This window comes from Pteronotus mesoamericanus, unplaced genomic scaffold (assembly GCF_021234165.1).
Source record: "Pteronotus mesoamericanus isolate MK-2021 breed Mesoamerican mustached bat unplaced genomic scaffold, CSHL_Meso_final scaffold_167, whole genome shotgun sequence".
Taxonomy (NCBI): Eukaryota; Metazoa; Chordata; class Mammalia; order Chiroptera; family Mormoopidae; genus Pteronotus; species Pteronotus mesoamericanus.
Genome location: NW_026555308.1, coordinates 12,531,183 through 12,555,504, shown reverse-complemented (window position 1 = coordinate 12,555,504; position 24,322 = coordinate 12,531,183). Strand labels below are relative to the sequence as shown.

Below are 24,322 nucleotides of genomic sequence, written 5' to 3'. Positions count from 1 at the left end.
GGAGGGAGCTGGGATGGTGCACAGGTAAGAATGGGTGTGGTGAAGGTCACAGAAGCCAGTCTAAAAATGCTGACCTGTAGACCGCAGTGGGGAGCTCAGGGCTCCAGGTTCAACCCTTTGCTGCCTCGGGGGAGTTGGGGACATGGGGTGGGGGGCTTTCTAAGACGTAGCTCACTGACAACCCCCTCCCAAAAGGAAGCCAGACCCCTTAGGGGTGAAGGAGGTGAGAGACATAGACATTTAAAATGTGTCATATATGTATGTGTATGTGTAAATTATGTCATGTTCACTTTTTAAATTTTCCTATGCTTTTTTGGTTTATTTTTGGAGAGATGATGCATTCAAATTCAAAAGGTGAAAAATTTCCCTTCAACCCTTGTGCCCCAGACCCCTAGTTCACCTTCCCAGGACTCCCGTGGTTTCTAGTTTATTAGGTGTTTTCGAGGTTGTTTCTGCACATGTGTGCACATACATGTCTGCTCCCCCCTCCAAAGGCAGCATCCCATGTGCACTGTTCTACACGTTGCTGGTCTTTTGCATCAGAGCCTAAAGAGATTCCTTGTTCCATTTTTAGTTTTTATTTTTATTAAAGGTATACATGAAAATAGTTTATAGTCAAATAATTCCTCAAGGCTTGTTAAGAAAATAGCCCTCTTTTGCTGCTTCTCTAATTCTACCCTTCTCTAAGATATCAACTGTTTTTGCTGATATCTTAATTTTTTTCTCAATTTTAGGCATTCCTTGTTGACATCTCATCATGGAAGACTGGGATTTAGCTCACTCACCTCCTTGCTTTGTCCTAACACACACACACACACACACACACACACACACACACACACACACACACACACACACACACACACACGCCCCCTCTCATAGACTCCCAATATTGTTTTATATTAACTTCGATAGAGTCTATATTATGACTGTGATGATGCTGTTCACGGCTGAGCTCTGCCCTTTCTCAGGACTACTTTTCCTGTACAATTTGTTCCTTTCCCTGGAGTTCATTGCTTTTTTTCCCAATTTGGTTTTCTACATACTTAATCACTAATTCTACCCCCAATTCTCCTTCTAAGTGTGTTATGCTCCTTTTAGGATGTCCAGATATGTGTGAGGGATCCTACTGACATTCTTTCCTTAAAGGTGATTGCTCCTGGGGCCTTCTGACCTGCTCTGGGTACCCTCTATGAATGTAGCTGACATCTGGGATCTTCCTCATCGTCCTTGGAATTCCTTTCGGGGCTCTCATGGTGGAGTCCTTGTTTCCTAGTTCCCATGCTTTCCTTGTGCTTGATTTACTCTTCTTGTTTAAATAGAGCACCTTCTCCAGTAGCTTCTCAAGAAAGGATGTAATGTGAGGCAAACTGAGATCTTATCTGAAAGACTTGGTGTTTCTCTAATATTTAAGGGGTAGTTTATCTGGGTTTAACATTTTAAGCATGAAAATAGTTTTCTTTCAAAATTTTAAAGGCATTGCTTCTTTGATTTCTATCTTCAGTTTCATGTTCAAAAAGATAAAAGCCAATCTGATTCTTACTCCTTTGTGTGTGACAAACTTTTTTTCTTGTCTCCTTTTTTGGAAGCTTTTAAACTCTTCTTTCTCCTATTGCTTATGATGATGGGATTTGTCATGGTCTCTTTTGGATCTCCATTGCACTGGAGACTTAGGAGACCCTCTTAATCTGTAAACTCATATTTTTAAATTCTGGGCATTTTTGGGAGTTACTTCATTGATGACTTACTGCTCTCTGTGTCCTCTGTTCTATTTTCCAGATGTCTTATCTATTTTCCTAGATGTCTTATTTCCACAATGGAACTTACAGATTGTTCCTATCATTTTCACCTTTTTCTCTTGTCTTTTTCATCTCCTGATATCTTTATTCTATTTTCTGGGCAATTACTTAAACTTTATCTTACAACCCTTTCACTGAGTTTGTAATTCTTGCTATCACACATATATATATTTTTTTAATTTCTAAGAATTCTGTTTTGTTTTCTGAGTATTTCTTACTAATAGCATTCTTTTTCCATGTAAGCTGATGTCCCTTTTCATGGAGGATACTTCTCCATGCACCATGCATAGTTTCTCTTTCCTCCAAGATGCATATTTTCTTACCCGTTTTAAAGTCTGCCTGTCATATTAGTGCTTCTTCAGGTGTCTGGTGCGTCTTGGCTGTCCATCCATCTGGAATGCTGTAGTGCGCGGGCCCCACAAAGGCGATGGAAGCTCTGTGCTGGCAGGAGGGGCTTGCTGCTGACAGCTTGGCCATAGTGAGGTGGAGCTGGGCCATTCCACATGGGCACTTCTGATGTATCTTTCCGTCTTTTTTCTGGGGCTGATCATATTCTCCAGAGAAGACTTGTGCAATCTTCTGTCTGCCGTATAAAGAAAGATCTATCTGCCTACCATTATTTTGCGGGTCCATTTGAGAAGAGGATAAGGGTTTTAAACCCTGTGATGGAACCTGCACGCTATGCTCCTTCTTTCAGTATGGTCTCTGGTGCCCCCCTTCCCAGGGTAGAGACTAAAATCTGCCTCCTTCTGTGGACTGTGGCAGGGCAGTCACTTGGCTTCGGGGAGTGTAGAAGATACCTGGAGTGTCTACTGGCTTCTCCAACAGACTTTCAACCAATCCTTAGGTTTTTATGTCCTCCTTCACCCCCTCTTCCTCAGGCCCCGGGTGCTGCTCATTGCTGAGGTTTGGGCCAGAGCAACTGCGGTGACAGTGGGTTGATTTTCAGCTGCCCCCATTGTCAGCCTAGACGTCTTCATTCTTGGCGAAGTCATTACTTGTCCTGCTTTCTGGCTTCCGAGTTTGCATTGCTGTTCCCTCCTCTCCAGTTCATTTGGAGGGGTTCATTTGTTTATGAAAAAAAATTTATATACTGTCATTTTAGTAAGATTTGGGTAGGGAAGAGCACTCAATGCATATGTTAACCCTGCTTTTCTTCAATGGAGATTCTCTTATACCTTTTTTTCCGAAAGAATGCATTATGATGATAGTTGGTTTTATTGGGTGCTTTCTATATGCTCAGGGTTTAAAAGAAATATTCTCAATTATCCTAATATGAATCTGTAAGGAGGACAGGATCAGAGTAGGATCTTTAAAATGATGCCCTGAAATTATTATGGTGCCTGCCTATGTAATCCAGAATAAAAACAATACTAAATTATAAAGTCAGGAAGGCCAACAAAGTTCTAATTTTTTTCCCATTACATTTACATTAATGGTTTTTAGAAAAGAGCAAATATTGTTTATTTTCCCTCCCTTTTTGTGTGTGCATGTGGGCCTGTTTACATGATGTCAGGTAATCTAATGCTGGAGGTAGGTGCAGTTATTAGGCCTATTTTATAACTGGGGAAACTGAGGCTCAGAGAAGTGAAGAAGAACTTGCTGAAGGTCACAGAAGTGTGAGAGCCAGATTTGAGCTTGATTTATCTTACTCCCAAGCCTAAGATTTGCCCAGTTTGTGGGTGGTGCCGAGCTGGCACACAGCGCCGCCTACCGTCCCGTGAAAGGCTGTTTGCTCCCACAGGTCTGTCTTCCTGCATCTCAGGGTGTTGAAGGATCAGTGCTCAAGAAGATGGAGTTACTTAACTTCGATAAATTAGCATGACGAATCTGGGTAAAGCACCACTAAAGCCTTCCTGATAAGAACCATCCATGTGTCCCTGGGGAGGGGAGAGGGATGTGAAAGGCAGATTAGATTCCATTCTGATGTGTTGAGTGGAGCCCTCAGGATTTGTCACCCTGTGCAAGATAGAGACAGGAGTGTTTTGTCCTCACCTAATTAGCACCAAATGGCCACTCTGAAGGGGGTTTTAAAAAGAAACAACAGCCCCAGACCTTTATCAGCTCAGGCTTTTGGCTGAACCCTCTTCAAGCTGAAGAGAAGCCTGGGAGGTGGGAGGATCCAAACTACGCTTTGCAAGTTCCCACACTCAGCTGGATCCCTCTGTCCACGGTCTCTTGGCTCACTGGCTCCTGCTCACTCAGCTCCCCAGAGGCTGCTCTGTACACTGGGCAGAGAGAAGAAGGACCCCGATGCCACACTGGGCTGGCTGTTCTGTAAGTCCCCCATCCCTCTGCCCTGGCTGGCACCCTGCAGGACAGCCTCCTCATTTGGCAGATAGAAGACACTGATGGTCAGAGCGCCAAGTGACTTGGCCCCAGAGCTGAGTGTCAAACATGGAGGTATCACCTTTGGCCACCCTTGAAATGTTTTATCTTCTCTCCCAGGCGATGTGCTGTCACCTCCATTTAAAAGATGAGGAAACTGAGGCCCCCAAAGGGCTAAGGGACTGGCTTTGCCCTTATAATTAGAAAGGGTTAAACTTGGCCTAACATTCTGTCCGACTGGGGCAGAGGCGCTGTCTTCTATAACCACTTCACTGGCCCACTATTTTAGATGGCGGTAATGATAGCAATGGTGATGATGATGACAATTACTGAGCTCTTGTATATGCTCTGGGTAATTTTAAGCTTTTGCTGTAGCAGTCTCATTTCATTATTTCCATGACCTTGGAAAGTATTGGTGTTTAGCTCTAGTTTCCTTGCAAGGAAATTGATGCTCTCAGGGGCAAAGTGTCTTGTCCAAAAGGTGGAGCCAGGAAGTAATTCCAAGTCATTTGGCTCCAGAGACTGTTTCCACAATTCAGCCCCAGGCAGGAGACCAGTTGCACGCTTTCTCTGACTCTTAGAGATTTTGCCGGAGCTGTCAGCTCTGTGTCTGGCCCGGTGGAGGTGAGGGGTGGTGTTGGTTCCGTCTGCCTGGCTCAGTCTTGTTTGGGGCATGAGGAGAAGTTGGTTGGTCCTCTAAGTTATCACGAGAAGCTCATGTTCTTGGCAGGAAATGAGAAAGGGTAAGGGTTCATCTGATTCTGATGAGCCTTTTATGGGCTGCCCATGGTGTCTCACACAGATGGATGGAAGGGAACTAAGGAGAATTGATTTTTTTAAAATAAACAGTACATATTGACTTGAAGAGGCAGACGTGCTTAGGGGGTGGATTTGGGAAGCTCTGGCTGACACTTGGGGACAATGCGTTTCTCATGGAATCCATGTGTCCCGGCTTCCCTCTGTGTCCTCCCTGACTCAGGGGGAGTCTGGCTCCCCAGTCCCTTTTTATTTAACTCTGTTCATTGAGGACCCACTGGGGAGGGTCTAGTTGGGAGCACAGTGTTGGGAAGGAGCAGATATTAATCAATTCATCACACAAATGCATGTGCTATGAAGGGAAGGCCCAGCGAGCTGGGAGGTGGATCCCGGGGCCTGTCTGAGGCTGTGAGGACAGGGGAATCCTCCTTGGGAGGTGACATGCTGGCTTAATAAGGGAGCTGATATGGGACCCATGAGGTTGTGGGCTGTGTCAGAGAGAAGGGAGAGTGTGAGAGGTGGGAGCTGAAGCCCAAGAGGCCACCAGGAGAATACTGGTCCTCCTGTGCTGTGCGCCATCCCGGCTGGCAGGTCCTGCCGTTAAAGGGTGCCAGGGCCCAGCACAAGCCCTCAGAGCATCCCTGCTCACCCAGAACCTCTTCCTACTCAACTCTTCTGGGGAGAGGAAGGCTAGAAAAAGAGAAGGGCCCTGACCTACAGAGCAGTGGTTAAGGCATGGGCTCTTGAGCTGGGTTTGAATCCCAGCTCTGTCTCAGTTTCTTCATTTGTCCTGTGAAAATTATAACTGTGCCTTCCCCAGTGGTGAGGGTTGATTTGGACAGTGCATGGGGAACACGGTGCCGGTCAGGGCAAGTGCAGCAGGTGCTGGCCGTCATCTGTCGAGGGTCCACGGCTGAGGCCCGGCACTGACATTCGCCTGGGTTCTGGAACTGTCTGCATCTGTCCTTGGGTGCGGCATTAGATAAGGAGTCCCTTTCTGCACTCAGAGGACACTGTGTTCTTCATTTCTCACTGGCTTGGGGGTAGCAGTGACCGACAGGGACATGGTATTGGTCCCCTCCCTTTGACTGGGTCCGACAGCAGCCTGGCACAGGAAGGAAGAGAAGCAGTGAGCCTGGGTCTGTTCAGTTTTCTCCTTTTATGGTCAGCCTGCAGGCCTCTGGCTCCCCAGCCATAAACCATGAGCTGGTGTTTGGGACTGGGCCGAAATAGCTGGTCTGTGGGGAGCTGGCGTCTCCTGGGAGTCTTCAGGGCTGCTGTGGGGGAGGGCCCGCCGGAGCCCTTCATCTCCTCAGAAAGCTCTCAAGCAGACGTGCACATCCGAGGACAGACCCCCCAGTCCGGGAGAAGACGGGGAGGAAGGCACATTTAGGGATGGGTGTGACACAAAGCCAGGGCTCTGGGCCCAGAAACTCAACCAGACAGAGGCTATGTGGAGGCTGTCCCGGCTCCGGCCCCCGCACAGCTCTGTCAGTTTCTTTCCTCCTCTGACCTGCTGCATCCCAGACCCTGTGCTTGGGGCACTGAGCCTCCTCAGCGTCTCCTGGGGGTTCCTGCACATCCTTCTGGAGGCAGCTCATTTGTCACTTCAGCTGTGAAGACTTCCTGTCTCTCAAGGAGCATCAAAATGAACTCTACCTTCTGTAGCACTTCGAGCATGTCTCCCACACAGCTGTCAGAACCTCTCAAATGCAGAGGCTAAGTAGGTCTCAGTGAACTTTGTGTTTCCTGGCACATGACAGGGCCCCGTAACTTGTTTGCTGAGTGACTCTGTGAATACAGGAATAAGGGTTTACCATGGCTGCTGTCTCAGGTACCTATGAGAGAAACTGATTGATTCAAATCTACAAGCATTTACTGAGTACCTGCTTACTAAGCCTCAAGTCTTGTTTTTGGCACCTGGGATCAGGCATAGCCCTAGGCCTTCAGGAGTTTATGGACTAGTAGGAGAAGCATTAAAAGCAATTTCATAACTGTTGGAAAATGAATAGTTCTGTGTAAATTTTTTAGGAATCAGATTTCTTGATTCAGAGATGGTATAAAATTAACTTAGTATTTTTTAAAACAAGCTTTATTATGGTATAGTTTGTATATAATAAAATCAATTTTAAGTATATAGTTCATGGTTATTTGTGAATTTACAGGGTATTGCAGCCATCCCCAAAATCTAATTTTATCTTTATATCATCTCAAAAAGAAATCTTGTGCCCACTTGTAGTCACTTTCCATTCCCACCCCTAATTCCAAACAGTCACGCACAGCTTTGCCTGTTCTGGGCAATGATATAAATGGAGAATGAAAGGTACAATATATGGCTCTTTGTGACTGCCGTCTTTCACTGAGCATAATGTCTTCAAAGTTCATCTATGTAATAGTGTGGATCAGTGCTCCATTCCTTTTTCTGCCTGAGTAGTATTCCATTGTACGGATAAACCACATTCGTTTATGCGTGTACCAGTTGATGGACATTTTATTGTTTCTACTTTTTGGCTATTACAAATAATGTTAAGTTGCATGATTTTTTCCTAAGATGAGAAAGAAAAACTCTGTCCTATCATGGATAAATTATTGATTACCATTCCAAATAATCAGTACCCTTGCCACCTAAAAATTACTGAGGTAAAACAATGCTCACAATGAGGCTAAGTCCCACAGTGGGCGGACTATGGGAGCCAAGGCCACCACTAGGCCAAGTGGCACCTTTATTGAATTAGAGTAAGGCACCCCTTCCTCAAGGCACTTTTTCCCCATCTGCTGGAAGATTGTTGTAATAAACATGCACATCCACAGTGACCAATGTGAATGGTCCCCCCTGGAGTTACACAGTGTACAACTTGTACCACTGTCCCTAGCAGCCCAGGGGGAGCATGCAGGAGAAAGTCCCCCCAACTTAGCCCTAGGGAGATATGGAATCAGATAAAGTATCATAGAGGAAGGAACTCTAAGATGACATTTCAAGATGACATTCCAGAGAATTGAAAGCAGGTCTTCAAGCGAGAACTTGTGCTAGAATAGTCATAGCAGCACTAGTCACCGTAGCCAAAAGAGAAACAACCCAAGTGTCTATGGATGGAATATTATTGGACCATAAAAAGTATGAAGTTCTGAAATATGTTATAACAAGGATGAACCTCAAAAAAATTATGCTCAGTGAACGATGCCAGACACAAAAGGCCATATATTATATCATTGTATTTATGTGAAATGTCTAGAATAGATAAATCCAGAGAGAGAGCAGATTGATGGTTGCCAGGAGTTATGGGGAGTTAGAATGGAAAGTGACTGCTTAATGGGTGTAGGGTTTTATTTTGGGCTGATATGAATGTTTTGGAACTACATAGAGGGATTAGCTGCACAAACTGTGAATGTACTAAATGCCACTGACTTGTTCACTTTATGTGGTTCATTTTATGTTCTGTGAATTTCACCTCACTGGAAAAAAGAAAAAGAGAACGGATTAAGCAGGCGGAGAAGTGGTAGAGAGGGTACTTTGGGCAGGAAAAAAAGCAATGTGTGCAAAAGTTGGGAGGGGGTGGAGGCAAACAGCTTTGCACATTCAGAGAACTTTGCTGCCTTTTGTCAGGCACAAGCTCGGGCTCAGGAAAGATCAGAGATCTCCAGGAAGTCGATTTCCTGGGCTCCACATGGGTCAGCGAGCAGTACCCACACTGAGTCTTTCTTCTGCCCATAACCAGGGCTCTGTTAGCTTCCCACGCTGGGAGGCTTTGTTTCCGATGGGAATGTCCCAGGACAGAGGTCCCCTGGTCACTCTCAGCACAGAGCCACCCTGGCAGCTCCCAAGCCTTCCCCTGGAGTCTTCTCTCTCTCCTGGGGACCTCTGAGGAAAGGCCTCAGGACGGAGCATCTGACCCTATAAATCTCTTGTGCTATCCAAGGCTGCTGGGAAAGCCTGCCTCTCTCCCCAAAGTAGGTGGATCAAGATCGCTTGTCCATCCATCAGTCTCAAAAAGCACTCCTTATAATAGTGGAAGTTGCCTGGGCCAGCCTCAGGGGTTCTTTGCCTGGGTTCTGATTACAGAATCTTGGTTCCTCCATTCTCTTGCCTCTCTGGCCCTTCCTGAATCAGTTTTCAACTGGTTTTCTGTTTTGCTCTGTTCCTGCATAGCTTTCTCCTGGGTGGAAGCTGGAGGCACAGGTATGCACACTCTCTCAATTCTAGCACTAGGAGCTGGTGGCAGTGCCAACGCACAGGTGCCTCCCAACTACCAGAAGGGGGACTCTGACTTCTGTCTCTCTCCAGAGTATACTAGGGAGATGAAAGGTTTAATGTTTCTTCTTGTTTTTACCCTGAAGGAAGTACCACCAGTGCACGAGTGAGTGCTGTCTGAGGAAGGCAAAGCAATGCTGTGACAAAAAGCAAGGCCTTTGGTGTTGGGCAGATTCTGGGCTTGAGTCCCAGCCTGCCACTTACTGGCTGTGTGACCATGGTCATTTTCTAGAGCTGCTGTACAAATTGCTGCAAACTTGGTGCCTTTAAGTGACAGAAATTTGTTCTCTTACAGCTCTGGGGCCCAGGGGTCCAAAAGCAAGGTGTCGGTTCTGGCAGTGTTGCTCCTTCTGGGAGCTCTGAGGGAGAGTCCAGCCCATGCCTCTCTCCTGGCTTCTGGTGTTGCCCACAGTCCTTGGCGTCCTTCACCTTGCAGACACATCACTCCCATCTCTGCCTCCTCCTTCATGGAGCCTTCCCCCTGTGCTGCTCCTCTTCTTTCTCTTGTAAAGAAGGACACTGGCCATTGAGTTAGGTCCGACCTTATATCCAGGATGATCTTACCTGGAGATCTTTAATTACATCTCTAAGGCCTTTATTCCAAATAAGGTCACCTTCTGAGTTTCCAAGTGGACACATCTTTTGGGGCCACAGACCAACCCACTGCTACAACCTTGGGCAGGTGGCCTCACTTCTGTGCCCTCTTTTCCTCATCTGTAAAATGGGGGTGATGCCAGTGCCCCCCTCAGGGGCTACTGTGGAAATTCAGTGGGTCACCGTGTGTGAGAGGAGCTTAGCCCAGGCCTGTGGCATAGTGAGCAGCGCATGATTCTTTTCTCTCTTTCCTAAGCTTTATGGTTAAGAGCTAAGAGCAATAAAGGCTGTTTTTTATGTTGACTGTTTTCGGCGGGATGAGGGAACAGTTATACAGACTCATAGCACAAATGTCAACAGGATAAAAGATGGAGAGAAAGTAAGTGTCCTCCCTTCCTGATTGCCTGTCCCGCAGGCTCTCTCAGTAACAAGAATGAATTCATAATATATCCGACACATGTACAAGTATTTGAGAGGGTGCGTGTCATTTTTAAAACACAAAAGGTATAATGCAACATGACCTAGCCTTTTCTTTTTTAGCTTAATGTGTCTTGGGGAATGTTCTGTGTCAGTCCATGAAAATTCTTTTAAACGTCTGCCTCATGTGCCCTTTTTGGCTGTATCAGAATTTAAATACCAGAATGCAATTCATTCGTCTGCCGGGGGTGGACTGGTTAAATGGTTTGTTTCTGGTCTTTTGCTGCTGCTGCTGCTATTGCAGAGACCAACTTATGTGTCTCGTTGGGCACACGTGTGGGTGTCCCTGCTGTGGTTGTTTTGGAGGGGCTGTGGGGCAGCCCAGGAATTACAGCAGGAGCAGGGCGGGTAGGCCTCACGGGAATTAATGCAGCTGCACTGGAAGACAGGACTGTTTGGTGATGGAGAGTTCCCTCCTCTGTCCTGCATGTCCCTATGGCTCTTCTCCCTGCAAGGGCCTCCCCTTGGCCATCAGCTCAGAGGTCAGACTTACCTGTGGTTTGTGTTATAACAAGGATGTTAAAACAAGGATGAACCTCAAATCATCCTTTTTTGGCAGCTCTCCACACACCCTGAATATGGGCCCTGTGACCAAAGGCAGATGTGACCAAAGGTGGAAAAAGTGAGAGAGAGAAAGAGAAATTAAATAGCCTTTTGGCTCTTCTGCCTTTTGTTCTGAAGATTTAGCCAAACCAAGTCACCAGAATGTCCATCTGTAAGCTGAGGGAAGAGAGAGCATTGGTTGGAGGTGGACACAGGATGCGTGGAGCTTGCCCAGTCTGCTCCTTCATCTTGCCCCGGGGTGGGTGTGATCTTCCTTATGTGATGGACATTCCCTGGTCTAGACATGGACGTTACTGTCCTCTCTGGTCCTCAGTGAACACAGGCATTGCCTTCTCCAGTCCCGTTTATCTTCTCATCCGTCCATTCCTCTATCTCTCCACCCATCATTCCATCTAATGAATATAACTGAGCACCTATTATGTGCCAAGTATTGGAGCTACAATGTTAAACAAAACAGATAAACCCACTCTTCCTCAATGAAACTTGCTTTCTAGATTAGACAGCGGGCCAGACAGGAGGTCATTCCACATGGGTCTAAGTGGTGTGAAAGAAATAAACAGGTTAATTTTCGAGTGCCCAGAGGGTGGGCATGGAGCCCAGTGGACGGAGTTAGAAGAGGCCTCTCTGGGAGTAGAAGCCCTTGGGATGATGGGAAGGCATCAGGCATGGCAAGAGCTGGGCAGAGAGTGTTCTCTGTGAAGAGCAGGTGACGGTTTAGGAGATGAGTTTGTGGTGGGGGGGTGATGAGAGAGCGGTGCCAATGAGGCAGGCAGGTGGGAGACACATCATGCCAGACCTCATAGGCCATGGTGGGGAGATTGAGGGCCACCGGGACTCACCAGCTGGTTTTGGCGAAAGTGTGGCATTATCCACCTGTTTTAAGAAGATTCGACTTTGGGTGGTGGACACACAATGTAATATACAGGTCATATATCATAGGAATGTATACTTGAAACCTATATGATCTTATTAACTAATGTCACCCCAGTAAATTTAATAAAAAAGAAGATTCCTCTGCTGCAATGCAATACCACCTCATACCCATTAGAAGGGCAGTTATCAAAAACCAGAAAGTAATGTGCGGATGAGGATGTGGAGGAACAGGGGGCAGTGGGGGACAGGGCAGGATGCTTCTGTCTGTGACAGTTTGTGGTTTTATGGGGCAGAGACACAGGCAAAGAGAGGAGAGCACAGAGGCTGTGGGATTCTGGAGGTGGAGCATTGCCTCTGTCTTAGGGCTGGGCAGGAACCAGTGACAGCTCCAGAGTTTCTGGGAGGCACTTGGAGGCAGCAGGGGATTATTTGAGGGGGCTGGTTGAGGGGGAGGGCTTACTTCCCTGAGCTATGTTGACTATTTGCAATAGTTTGGGGGTGCTGACAGAGACTCATAGCCAAGACACCCCTTCGCTCCATCACAGTGGGGAAGGCTTCCTGAAAGTGGTGTCATCTTTGAGACCAGAAGACCAGGAAATAGCCAGGAAAAGAAAAGAAAGGCCTTCTATGCAGAGGGAAAGGGCTGAACAGAGAGGCATGGGATGCATTCAGGGGTAAGTCTTGGTGGGGTTGCTGGGGTATTAAGAGAGGGAGATAGAGGTGCCAAGGCTGGGGAAGTGGGCAGCAGCCAGTCACGGGAGGCCTTAGATAACATGCTCAGGAGTTTGGGCCTTACCTAAGGACAATGAGGAGCCAAGGACAAATTTAAAAAACAGCTCTTTAAACTTTTGGTGCTCTCTGAGAAGCACCATGGTGGTATGTAAGAACTAGCACCTTATGAATGGTGGCAAAAAGGGAGCCAAGACGAGAGTGGTTGATCCACTTTCTAAGGAAGATTGGTATCATGCGAAAGCACCAGCTCTGTTCAGCATAAGGAATATTGGGAAACACTAGTCATGAGTACTCAAGGAACAAAAATGGCATCTGATGGTCTCAGGGGTCGTGTTTTTGAAGTGAGCCTAGCTGATCTGCAGAATGATGAAGTTACATTAGAAAATTCAGGCTAATTACTGAGGGTGTTCAGGGCAAAAGCCATCTGACTGACTTCCATGGCATGGATCTTACCTGTGACACAATGTGCTCCATGGTCAAAAACCAGCAGACCATGACTGAAGCTCATGTTGATGTCAGGGCTACCCAGGGTTATTTGCTTGACATATTCTGTGTTGGTTTTACTGAAAAACAAAATAGCGAGATTTGGAAGACCTCTTATGCTCAGCGTCAACAAGTCCCCCAAATTTGGAAGAATATGATAGAAATCATGACCCGAGAGGTGCAGACAAATTACTTGAAAGGAGCAGTCAATAAATTGATTCCAGGTAGCATAGAAAAGCCTTGCCAATTTGTTTATCCATTCTATGATGTCTTTGCTAGAAAAGTCAAAATGCTGAAAAAGCCCACGTTTAAGTTGGGAACACTCATGGGGCTTCATGGTAATGGTTGTGGTTCTGGCAAAGCTACTGGGGATGAGACAGGTGCTAAGGTTGAATGAGCTGATGGATCTGAGCCCCTAGTCCAAGAATCTGTTTAAAATTCAGACATTCAAAGGTGATAAATAAAAAATTCTATTTATGATTAAAAATCCTATTTATGATTTCAAAAAGTTACTTAAAATTTGCATACCAAAAATTCACCCATTTTAAGTGAAACATTCAATGATGTTCAGCAAATTGACCGAGTTCTGTAAGCATCACTGCAATCCAGCTTGAGAACCCCAGAACGATCCTTCATGCCCATTTGCAGTTACCCCCACCCCCTGGCAAACACTAATCTGCTGTCTCAGTGGATTTGCCTGTTCTGCATATTTCATGTAGATGGAATCATATGATATGTGGTCTTTTGTGTCTGACTTCTACTTAGCATAACATTTTGAGGGTCATCCAGGTTGTAGCATAAGTCGGTACCTCATTGCTTTTATGGCCGAATAATATTCTGTTGCATATCTAGTCCACATTTGGTTTATCTGGTCATCAGTTGATGGACATTTGGACTTTTTAGTCTTTATGATGATGGTGCTGCAAACATCTGTGTGCAATTCCTGTAAGGATACGTGTTTTGGGGGCTCTTGGGTAGATTCCTAGGAGTGGAATTACTGGGTCATATGGTAAAATTTGTTTACATTTTTAAGAAATGTCCAAAGTGGAAGAGGTTTGGAGAAGGATTTTACAAGATCAAAGGAGGTCTTTGATCCTGAGGGGCTGAGCTCTGTGATGCTGGGGATGGAGCTGAGGAATGGACTGGAGAAATGCTTGTTGCTTTGCCGTTGCCCATCAGTGGATATGATGTTCTGATTTCTCAGTTATGGTTAATTGGTTGATGATTAAAGGTGTTGGTAACTCTCCCCATGTCCATCATAGAGGGGGAAACAGGCTCCAGAACCTGGCTGCACCCTCTGAGGCCTCTTTAACAGAAGGTGATTAGTAATAGCTGTTTAATCCCTTTGAATCTCACGATGCCCACTATATCCTCCAGAATTCTCTGGTAGTGAGCAACAGAGCCCAGCCTGTCACCTAATCTAGGGAAGGAATTTATGAAGAAGTGTCTGGGAGCTCACAAATGGGATGGGCAGACTGGGGAGCCAGCCTCAGGAAATGACAGAAACTGCTTGGGTTGGGGGGCAGGGATCTGAGGCCCCCTCAGGGCTGTGTCCACCGCTGTGATCCCATCCTAGATCCAGCTTGGAGGACCTGACTGACACAGCCTGGGACCCGTTCTCACTTCATGGCTGGGGGAGCCGGTGGGGCAGCCCCACCAAGTCTGTACATGATGGCAGGGGCAGAGGACATGTCTCCTAATAAAGGAACACAGGATGGTCTTCCCAGAAGAAGAGGGAATAGATGCTGGATTTTCAAACCAAAAAGTGTCTACTACCAAATATTCCAGATGAAGGAACTGAGGCATGGAGAAGTTAAAAATACTTGCCCAGAGCCACAGAGCTGGGAAGTGACCCAGTAGATCCCAGTCTGTCGGGATCCAAAGTCTGTGTTCTGTCCGGGACCAAATCTGGGCAGAGTGGGTCTCCCAGGACCCTCTCAGAGCTGGTGGGGCTGGGAAGGTCACTGTCTCCTGAACAAGTCAGACTCTAGCATCTTTCTGGGGCAGCCTCCAGGACTTTAGGGTCAAGAGGAGTATCTAAAAGAGCCTTGCTGCCCTCTTGGCTTTTGTCTTGTCCCCTATGCCCTGTGCAATGAGCCTCGCCGGCCCCATGTCACCTGTAGTGGGGCCAGTGTGTGAGAGCTTACAATGGGAGGATCAGGAGGCCCAGACCCTCAGCTCAGAGCTACTTCTAACGACTCTTTTTTCTTTCTGTTCTCAGATCGAGAGGACCAGTCCATTCTATGCACGTAAGTGGAGCTGCTTTTTCATCTGCTTTTCTGGAGTTGAGATTCAAGCTATTATATATAGAATAAGGTCCATGAGGGCAAGGATCTTTGATTTGCTCACCATTCCAAGTGCCTTGCCTCATATCTCATTAGGGAGATATGCTCCCTAGATAATTTGTTGAACAAATGTTCTTGTTCTGAGTCAGCCATGCCTACATTGTCAATGACACCTGGTGTCATCTTGTTTTGCACAGCCTCCCCTTTTTAAACTAGCATTTATTGGACACTTACTGTGTGTCAGGCTCTGAACTAAACACTTTACATGCAGAGCTGTGTCTAATTGCAGATGCCATCTCTGTGGGTGAGGAAGTCTTGGCTTATATTAAGAAGAACCACTTTGTAATTTCATAATTAACAACCATATCTGTGTGGCCTATTTGCTTTTTCATGTCACTGTTTCTTTGAGGACTTGGGTACATGGTTCGAAGATATTAACTCAACTTGGAATCATTCAGAGAATCTCTCTCGTTCAGGAAAATCCCTCCTGGGGTGAGCAGTATAATACCAGCCCCCCGCCCCCCGCCTCGTTCCCCAGAGATCTCCACACCCTGATCCCCAGGACCTGGGATTATGTCGGGCTACATGGCGTGGGGGGTGGGAATGAAGGTTGCAGGTGGTGGTAAGGCTGCCAATCAGGTGCCCTTAAAATAAGGAGATGATTCTGGATTATTCAGGTGGGCCCAATGTACTCACAAAGTCCTTGAAAGTAGAAAGAGACAGAGGAAGAGAGACAGAGGAAGAGAGACAGAGGGTGATGAATGTGAGAAAAACTGAAGATTACTGACTTAGAAGATGGAGGACATCAAGGATGAGTGGCAAGGATGAGAACAACCTCTGGAAGCTGGAAAAGGCAAGAAAACGGGCTGCCCTCTAGTGCTCCCAGCAAGAAACACAGCCCTGTTGACGCTTTGGTTTTAGCTCAGTAAAATCCATGTCAGACATCTGACATCCAGAAGCTGTGTGTGTGTGTTGTTTTAAGCCACTAAGTATGTGGTAATTTGTTATAACAGCAAGGGGAGACCAATGCACCACCAGCCCCTACACCTCCTCCTACCCTCCCTCATTACTCAACAAATTTAATGGGTCAGGCCTCCTGGTGAGTACTAGGCATGAACCAAAAATAAACATGATCCCTCAAGAGGGGAGATAGCCATTAGGACAATTATCATACACTTCCCTTTTGTGCTATTTGAATTTGCTGTTCGACCCTGTGAAGGTACTGCCTTTTCAGAAAATTTTAAACGTAGTTTTTAAAAATCACCCGAGTAACTCTGTAATTACAAACTACAAAAATACGAAGAATGAAACATGTAAGGTACTAGGAAAATGTATAAAAAGGGGGAGTTATAATCAAGGAGAACAGAAAAGTCTTATCCAAAGAAGTGGTATTTCAGCAGAGATGACCAAAAAAAGAGGGAAAGAGTTTCCATCACATGCAAAGGTCCTGAATTCAGATGGATCCTGTTCTCTCGGAGCAACAGAGATCAGGTTGATAAGAACGTGTCCCCCAGCAAAGGTCCTCTAAGTGAGAAGAGCCATTACAGGACATCTAGGCTGTGAACCTAAGGGCCAGTTGAAACTAAGCAAATACTGTTCATATGTGAAAAGGATCAGGTGTAAGACAGTAGGGAATGGTGGAAAGTGTGGTGAAGTGGCCCATTTGAGGGAGCAGCAGCTATTCCTCTCCGGAAGGCCCACTATTGCCATGGGAGAGTGTAGGTCCAGTGTTTCCAGACACCACTACATTTCAGTGGAAGCTAGAAATCTAATTGTGTGTGTGTGAGAAACCTCCAATTTTTGAACATTGACACTTAATTTGCATGAACACACGCAGGGCAGCATTCAAATAAATTCTATTTGTGGGCTTGCTTTGGCCAGTGAGCCGCCTTCTTTACAACCTCTGTCCCAGAACTCTGGGCCTGGACGGACCCTCAGAGATGACCATGCCCACAGTTCTGCCACACACACAGCAATTAGTTGTGGGAGTTGCAAGAAATTTTCATGGAGCATCTAAATCTGGAATGATTCGCTTTATTTAAAATGAAAGTAGATTCACATTGGTCTCAATAACACTATCCCCCTTTCATTCACGAGTGTTCCAGATATTGCTTTGAGTGGGAGGGAAAGGGGCAGGAGGATGAATATGGTAGGGGACTGGATCAGTAACACACAGCCAGGCTGGTTATGGCCACTGTGAGTTGTGTGTGTCAGGGTGGCCGTGTCCATGACCAGTAGGGTTCGGCACTAGCGTCTTACGATTGTACATGTCGCTTAGGAGAAACCAGCATGTGGTTCAGGGGGAAAACAAACGCCTGCTAACCTAGCGCTGGTCAGGTCACCCCAGATGGACAATGTAAGTCAGAGTGAGGATGAGAATGGGGCAGGGGAGTCTGCCAGTCCCCCAACGGGGCTTGTTCCATGGGCCCCTTACAGTGTGAGTGTCTGGCCATGTCAAGCACGCTCTCTCTCCTACATTGTCTTTTTTACACATTCGGGATCCCTGTGTCTAGCTGACATTTATACACAAATGGTGCAGTCCAGGGATCTTGCATACAAAGCCATGGATGCATTACTTTGAGGCTGTTTTAAGGGATTTTCTGATGTTGGCTTTCTGTGGTTTTGATGACTTATGTGCTATTGGTACCTAACCTCCAGGTCAAAGGAGATTCCACTTTTCTGCAGGGCTGTGAGTGGGCCTTGGGCTGCCAGTGGGTCATGTCACTGAGAGCCTCTGTAGGGTGGGGGTTAAAAGCCACACCACCTGGGTTGCAATCCTGGCTCTGTCTCTCACTAGCTTGGATCTTCAGCCAAAAAATATGACCTCTTCATGGCTCCCTGTTCTCACCTATAAAGTGGGGAAGTAGGGACAATGATAATGATATTTGATTCATAGGGTTGTTGTGAGGATTAAGTGAATATTAATATGCATGTGTATATAAATGAGTGTATATGTATATTTACGTAAATGTGTATGTATCAGACTGTGTCAAGCCCTGTAAGATATCCTGTGTGACTAACAGGGCTTGGCTTTGTTCTCAGCCAGGTAAGCCATTATTATCATGTGTGTCCTGGAAAAACAGAGGCAAAAACCCATGGATCAAGCCCCGTCACCTCATTTTTCATAAAGGAGATCAGCAAGGTTAGGAGATTTTCCCAGAGGCATGCAGAAAGTTTTTGTGAATAGTGAGACTTGGAGCTAAATTTCTTGGGACCAGTTGGAGATCTCGACCCTCATTCATTGGCCTTACCAATGAGCCAGAAACATCCCCAACTGACCCCCACCCTGCAGGGGACTGTGGACAACAGGGAGTGACAAATGGCTGGCATCCTCTGTATTTAGCGCATAGATTTAGAAAGAAAAGATCTGCAACCTGCCCAGAGTGATGGGAAGGAGCCAGCCTTGGGCAGAATTTGGGAGAAAAATTTCAGGCAGGGAACAGCAAGGGCCAAGGCCCTGAGATAGGGATCCAGTTGCCTTTTGAGGGACAGAAGGTCCAAAGGACTGGGCAGGGAGAAAGGAGGTGAGAGGGAGGATGTGGTCAGGGGGGTGATCATGCAGGGCCTGGCAGGCTTGGAGGAGAGTAGACCAGAGGTAGATCAGATCGCTCTGACCATTCAGGGAGGCCGGAAGTGCCACTTGGGGACATACATGCACTGATCCTCTCAGGGTCTGGGGGCACTTGCACAAATCACCTGGAAATAGTGTCCCCCACTTCGGTTGCTCAGACTCAGTGGTAGGAGACACTGGTCTCAGGCCATTCTCCTTTCCAAGGCAGGTGACTCAGGGCAACAGCTCTCTTGCCGCTCTCCCCCAGGGCCAGCGTTGACTCTTGTAAAACTGTGGGGCTTCTGAGGGGTTTGCGTTGGGCGCTTCACCCAAGGGCTGCATTACCTCCCAACCAGGCCCCCCACCCGCCCCGCAATCTCTTTCATTCTGTTTTTGAAAAAACTACTTTCTGGTAAAGGCCTGTGAGATTTTAAAAGGTGTTTTTGATTATACAGCACAATTTTGAGAGGACATGTCTATCTCAAGAGAGCCACAGCTTTGGTTAAGAGGTGAGCCCTCGAAGGCTCATGTCTGGGTTTGCTTTCCTGCATGCCATCAATGTGTCCCTGGGCAAATCGCTTAAGTCTGCAAGCCTCACTCTCCTCATCTGTACCGTGGGGATAGTCATCGTTTCTGGCTCCCAGAGCTGTTGGGAGAACTGAAGGAGCAATATAGGGAATAACTGAGCACAGTTCTGAGCACATAGTAGGTGCCCCATAATTATTAGCTGGTGTTCTGGTGCTATGGTTGAGGTTAATACTAGCTGAAGTGCTTGCTGAGCCTTGCTTGCTAGTGGCACAGGGGAGAAACCTAGGCTTTAGGAATCAGAATGCTGGCTGTGCTAGACCCTCTGCCATCACAGCTCCAGGGACTCCTGAGTTAGGCCTCTGTGAAGCGCTGAGTTATTGTGATGGAGCCCATCTGTGCCATGTTTCCATCTCATTTACAAATATCCCTTTCGAATGACTGCTGATCCTCCATGGAGCTATTGAACCACTGAACCAGATTCCCAAGTGTCAGATTTTTAGGTCCTTTTTAATTTTCCCCTCTGAAGAATTTTGTTGGCAGAACTTTTTCTGCAAATTCCTCTGCTTGTTGCTTTGAGGATGGGACCCCGGAAGTAAGATCCCAAAACCCAGGGCTATGCATGGTGATTAAGGGTCCTGATTCAGGAGTTCGGTTTGAAAAGAATTTACGTGGCTGACTCGGGTACGAAATGGACCGAGTCAGCCACGTAATGGAGCAAGACACGAGCTGTGACTCCCAACCTCCTGTGCCTGGCACCATGGTCGTGATTTTGGCTGTGTATGCACAGTATAATTAAATGAATAGTGTTCTTTAAATGCAGTCACTTTTTAAGAAATGAACTCTTTATTTTGAAATAATTTTAGATTTGCAAAATATTTCAAAGATAGTACAGTGCGTCTCCACATCCCACTCATCTGGTTTCAGCTTCCACTGACATTAACACCTGATATGACCGTGGTACACTTGTCACAATCAGACGCCAACATTGATACATGACTATTAATTAAACTGTAGACTTCATTTATATTTCACTAGTTTTCCCCCCTCCTATCCTCTTCCTTTTCCATGATCCCATCCAGAATACCACGTTCCATTAGTCATCCTGTCTCCGTAGGCTCCTGTAAGCTGTGACAGTTTCTCAGGCTTTCCTTGTTTTGCATGTCCTTGACAGTGTTGGAAAGGGCTGGTCAGGGGTTTAGCAGAATGTGCCCAGGATGGGTTTGTCTGATGTTCTCGTCCTGACACAGGGGTTATGGGTTTTGGAGAAGAATGGCACAGAATGAAGTGCCTTCTTCATCACATCGCAGGAGTTCACGATATGCACATGACATGCACATGATATTAATGTGACCTATCTATCACTAGTGACGTTAACCTTCACCACCTGGTTAAGGTTGTGTCTGCCAGTGTTTTAACTTCAGTTTCCATCTGTGGGGTTATCCAAGGTAGTGATGTCTGTGAAAATCATTGTTTTACTGTTCAGGTTATACAGGGTGGGGCAAAAGTAGGCTTACAATTGTTCATATGGAAAATAATACAATAATTAATAACTAATAAAAGAATAAACTCTGTTTTGCATACTCACAACTGTAAATTTGCTTTTGCACTACCCTGTACATTTTCTGACCATGTGCTGCCTAAAACATCTCAGGTACCCCTGGCACAGGTCCTGCTAGACCTCTGTCCCCAAATGTCATGGTACATCAGTTCCTGGGCACCGGGTTAAAGAGACTAATGGGCCAGATATGCCCCAGAGATTCTTGACGCAGCAGAACTGGAAGATCCTGTGTTTTTATTTAGTGCCTTGGTAACATTTGTAAAGCAGCGGGCCAGCCAGGGAGCTGGAGGAGTTGGAAACGCTTGTCATGGGCCATCCACACAGAGGACACTGAAGGGATGGCCAGATCTGAGCTGCGCACACCTGTCTGCTTGGGAGTGGAGAGAGGGCTTGGCGAGTGGGGCTTTGGAATGGCCTCTGCCAGCAGAGGCAGGCGGCTGGGGAGGCCCATTCGGGAGCCCAGAAGGGGTGAGAAACATGAGCAGGGGGAGGAATGGAGGGCCCTGTAGATTCTGATTAACATTTTGCTGTGAGAGTGTCTGGCTCCTCCCCCACATTTCTGATCCATCAGTGCAGCCTGTGGTAGAAAGATTTCTGGGGTTAGCTGGTGCCTACGGGAGTTGCTAAGAGGTTTCCTGGTCTTGGTTTCTGGGGATACCGGGCTGGGAGTGAGCTCACCCTGGGCCAGGGTCCTGAGCATATTAGCTGACTCTTTTGATTTAGGAAGTGAAGTAATCGGGGGCTTTTGGGTCCCTTTCACTCGTAAGGGATGCTGTGACAATATTTGGATGCCCCGAACAAGGTGCTATGAGGACATTTTGGCTCCAGAACCAGCCACATTTTCATTTCGGAGGCAGCCAGTGTGCGAGACAGAAAAAAACAGAGTCCTGGACTCAGCTCTGCCGTGTTCTCATGGCGCGACTTGCAGACAGTACTTAGCACAGCACCTGATAACACACACACGCATATTCTTTAACGTTTAACTGGTATTTAACATTTCAAAAAAGGCAACAGATCATATTATAAACAGAATTATTAACAGATGTTGACAGTAGCCGGCTTTATTTCTAGACCTTTGCTGCTACAACTTTTGCTGCATGTTTACAGCTGTGAATGACAAGTTCTGAGTTAAGGTGCTAAGGAATTCTAATTGCTATACTTGAAATTGGAGCCTGCTATCTGCTTCTCAGAAGTGCTTTTCCAGCTTTTTTCCTCAGTGTTTCTTATAACAAGCTCCCAAGGTCAAAAAGACAGGCTCAGGCAATAAATATTTATTTTGCACCAACTGGTGCAAGGCAGGTGCTAGGCCCCAGGGTCCTGGTGGTGAACTAGATAAATAAGAATTTTGGATGGTGATGGTGGCTATGAAGAGAGTGAAATGCATTGATGGAAGATTTGGACAATTTGTAGTTACTTTGGGATTGATATATATAGAAAACTGGAAAATGGTAAAACAAGGTAATTATTAATTCCAGAGAAAACTAAAAGTCAGGCAGGACAGAGGAGTAATTACAGTGGATGAAGGGTCCTAACCGTGAGCAGTGTTTCTATCATCTTTATAATGCAGACCCCAATTGTTGATCTAACCGGAAATATCTGTGACCAAATCACCTCAACGGGGAAGAGGAGAGGGTAGAAAGGGAGCTTAATTCCCCTCTTCTATGGTGAGAAATCAACATTTGATGCTTAACAATGAATGATCAAAATGAAGGATGTATAGCGGATGTAAATGCTAAGACAACCTGCTGACCTGGTGTTTCCTGACGTTCTATCTTCTAGAGGCCACCTACAGCCCTTGGCTTGTGGCCCCTTCCTCCATCTTTAAAGCCAGCTTGTAGCTGCTTCAAATCTCTTTCTCTGGCTTTCCAACCAGCCTCTTATAAGGACCCTTGCAATCATGGTGGGTAACTAGGATAATCTAAGATAGTCGCCCCATCTTCAGACCCTTAATTTAATCATAGCCGCAAAGTCCATTTTGCCATGTAAAATAACATAGTCTCATGTTCCTGTGGTTAGGATGTAGACATGTTTGGCGGGGGGCATTATTTAGGCAACCCGAGGGCCCTTTGAGCACCTCTGAGTCAAGCCCATGTGTGAGCTAGGTGTCATCTGCCAGGGTATCTGGGTGGAATAAAGACAGTGCTAATCTGCATCTGTAGAAAAGTAGCATTGCTCAACCGTCATCTACTGAGTAATGAATTCACCGTGGTGACAGAAGGGAGTAGGGTGGAATGTGCCTCACAGGCAGCTTCGTACCTGTGTGACCTTGCACAGGTGGCTTAACCTCTCTGAGCTGCGCTTATGGAGAGGCTGTGAGGAGGAAGACAAAGCCATGCTTCCCACACCCCCAACACCCACATCAACACCAGGTTCTGCTTCCTCTAAAACAGCGCAGCCTAATAGGACTCTCCTGCGATGATGGCTGCTGAGCACTGTAAATGTTACTAATGCAACAAAGGAACTGGATTTTTATTATTTAATTTTAGTTCATTTAGATAGCCACCTATGGCTAGTGGTTCCTGCACTGGACAGTGCGGTTCTGAAATATTTCTCACCTCTGTCCACTCCTCAGGTTCCACTGCCTCTCCCTAATTCATTGAGCATCTCTGCGCCTCGGTTTCCCCATTTGTAAAATGGGTTCACTAGGTGCTCGACTGGGCGGTTGTTGCAGGGATGAAAGGAGTGAACTCACGGAAGAGGCTGAGAAGAATGCCACTGTCTCGTGGTCAGAGCCCAGTGAGGATCAGCTGCTGTAACAGTGATCACTATTTACATACTTTATTATCCGCCCTATAATCTGGTCTCTGCCCTGCAGCTCAATTCCTTCCCCACTGGTTCTCAGCCTCCATCCCCTACTGAAATGATTTCCTGTACTTATTAGAATGACATCAACATTTTTTTTACTTGGGTCTAGGAGGTTGTCTATAATCCAGCCCAACCGTTTTTCCCTCATCACTCACTAGCATCCCCCTCCCTCCTGACCTCCAGCTGCACTGGCCCCTTTTTGTTCCCATGTGTGCCCTCATGTCTGGCCTATGGGCATTTGTCCCTGCTCTTCCCTCTGCTTGGTGCTCTCTTACCTTGGTTCTTCCCACAGGACTCCTTTGCATCTTTCAGGATTCAGCTCCTCCTCAGCTATGCCTGTTACCCCGATAAAGCAGTAATAGCCACCTCAAATGATCTTAATTATTTATTCATTTCCTTGCTGGTGTCTGTCTCCCTCCTGGAGTGTATGCTCATAGTGGATGGGGACACCCTCCTCATCCGCTGTCCGCCTGCACACTGCCCTGCACGTAGGCAGTCCTCGATAATAAGGAGGCATTTGGCCAATGTGAAAAGGCAGATCCCCAAACCATTCAACTGTTATTTGAAAACGCATTCAGTTGCCCCTGAACCACCAACAGGCTTAGCTGTCCTTACTAAATTTTATTTTGGCAATTGCTAAAATCGGCCAAAGTGACTTGAGGATCTTACAAGTTGATAGCAGGGTATAAGCTTTTGGACATAATCAGAGGCCAAGATAAGCCTGGTTCGAACTAACAGTTT

General features: G+C 46.4%; 1 protein-coding gene and 1 pseudogene across 3 annotated transcripts in view; both read left to right on the top strand.

Moving 5' to 3' along the window:
- Positions 1–24,322, top strand: part of MYH11 (myosin heavy chain 11) — a 120,599-nt gene that overhangs the window by 32,424 nt on the left and 63,853 nt on the right. For all 3 annotated transcript variants that reach the window (XM_054589624.1, XM_054589625.1, XM_054589623.1), the window contains exon 4: positions 15,077–15,104. In XM_054589624.1, coding sequence (XP_054445599.1) covers positions 15,077–15,104 — 28 coding nt within the window. The remainder of the gene's footprint in view (positions 1–15,076; positions 15,105–24,322) is intronic.
- LOC129083712 (40S ribosomal protein S3a-like) lies at positions 12,511–13,291 on the top strand (annotated as a pseudogene).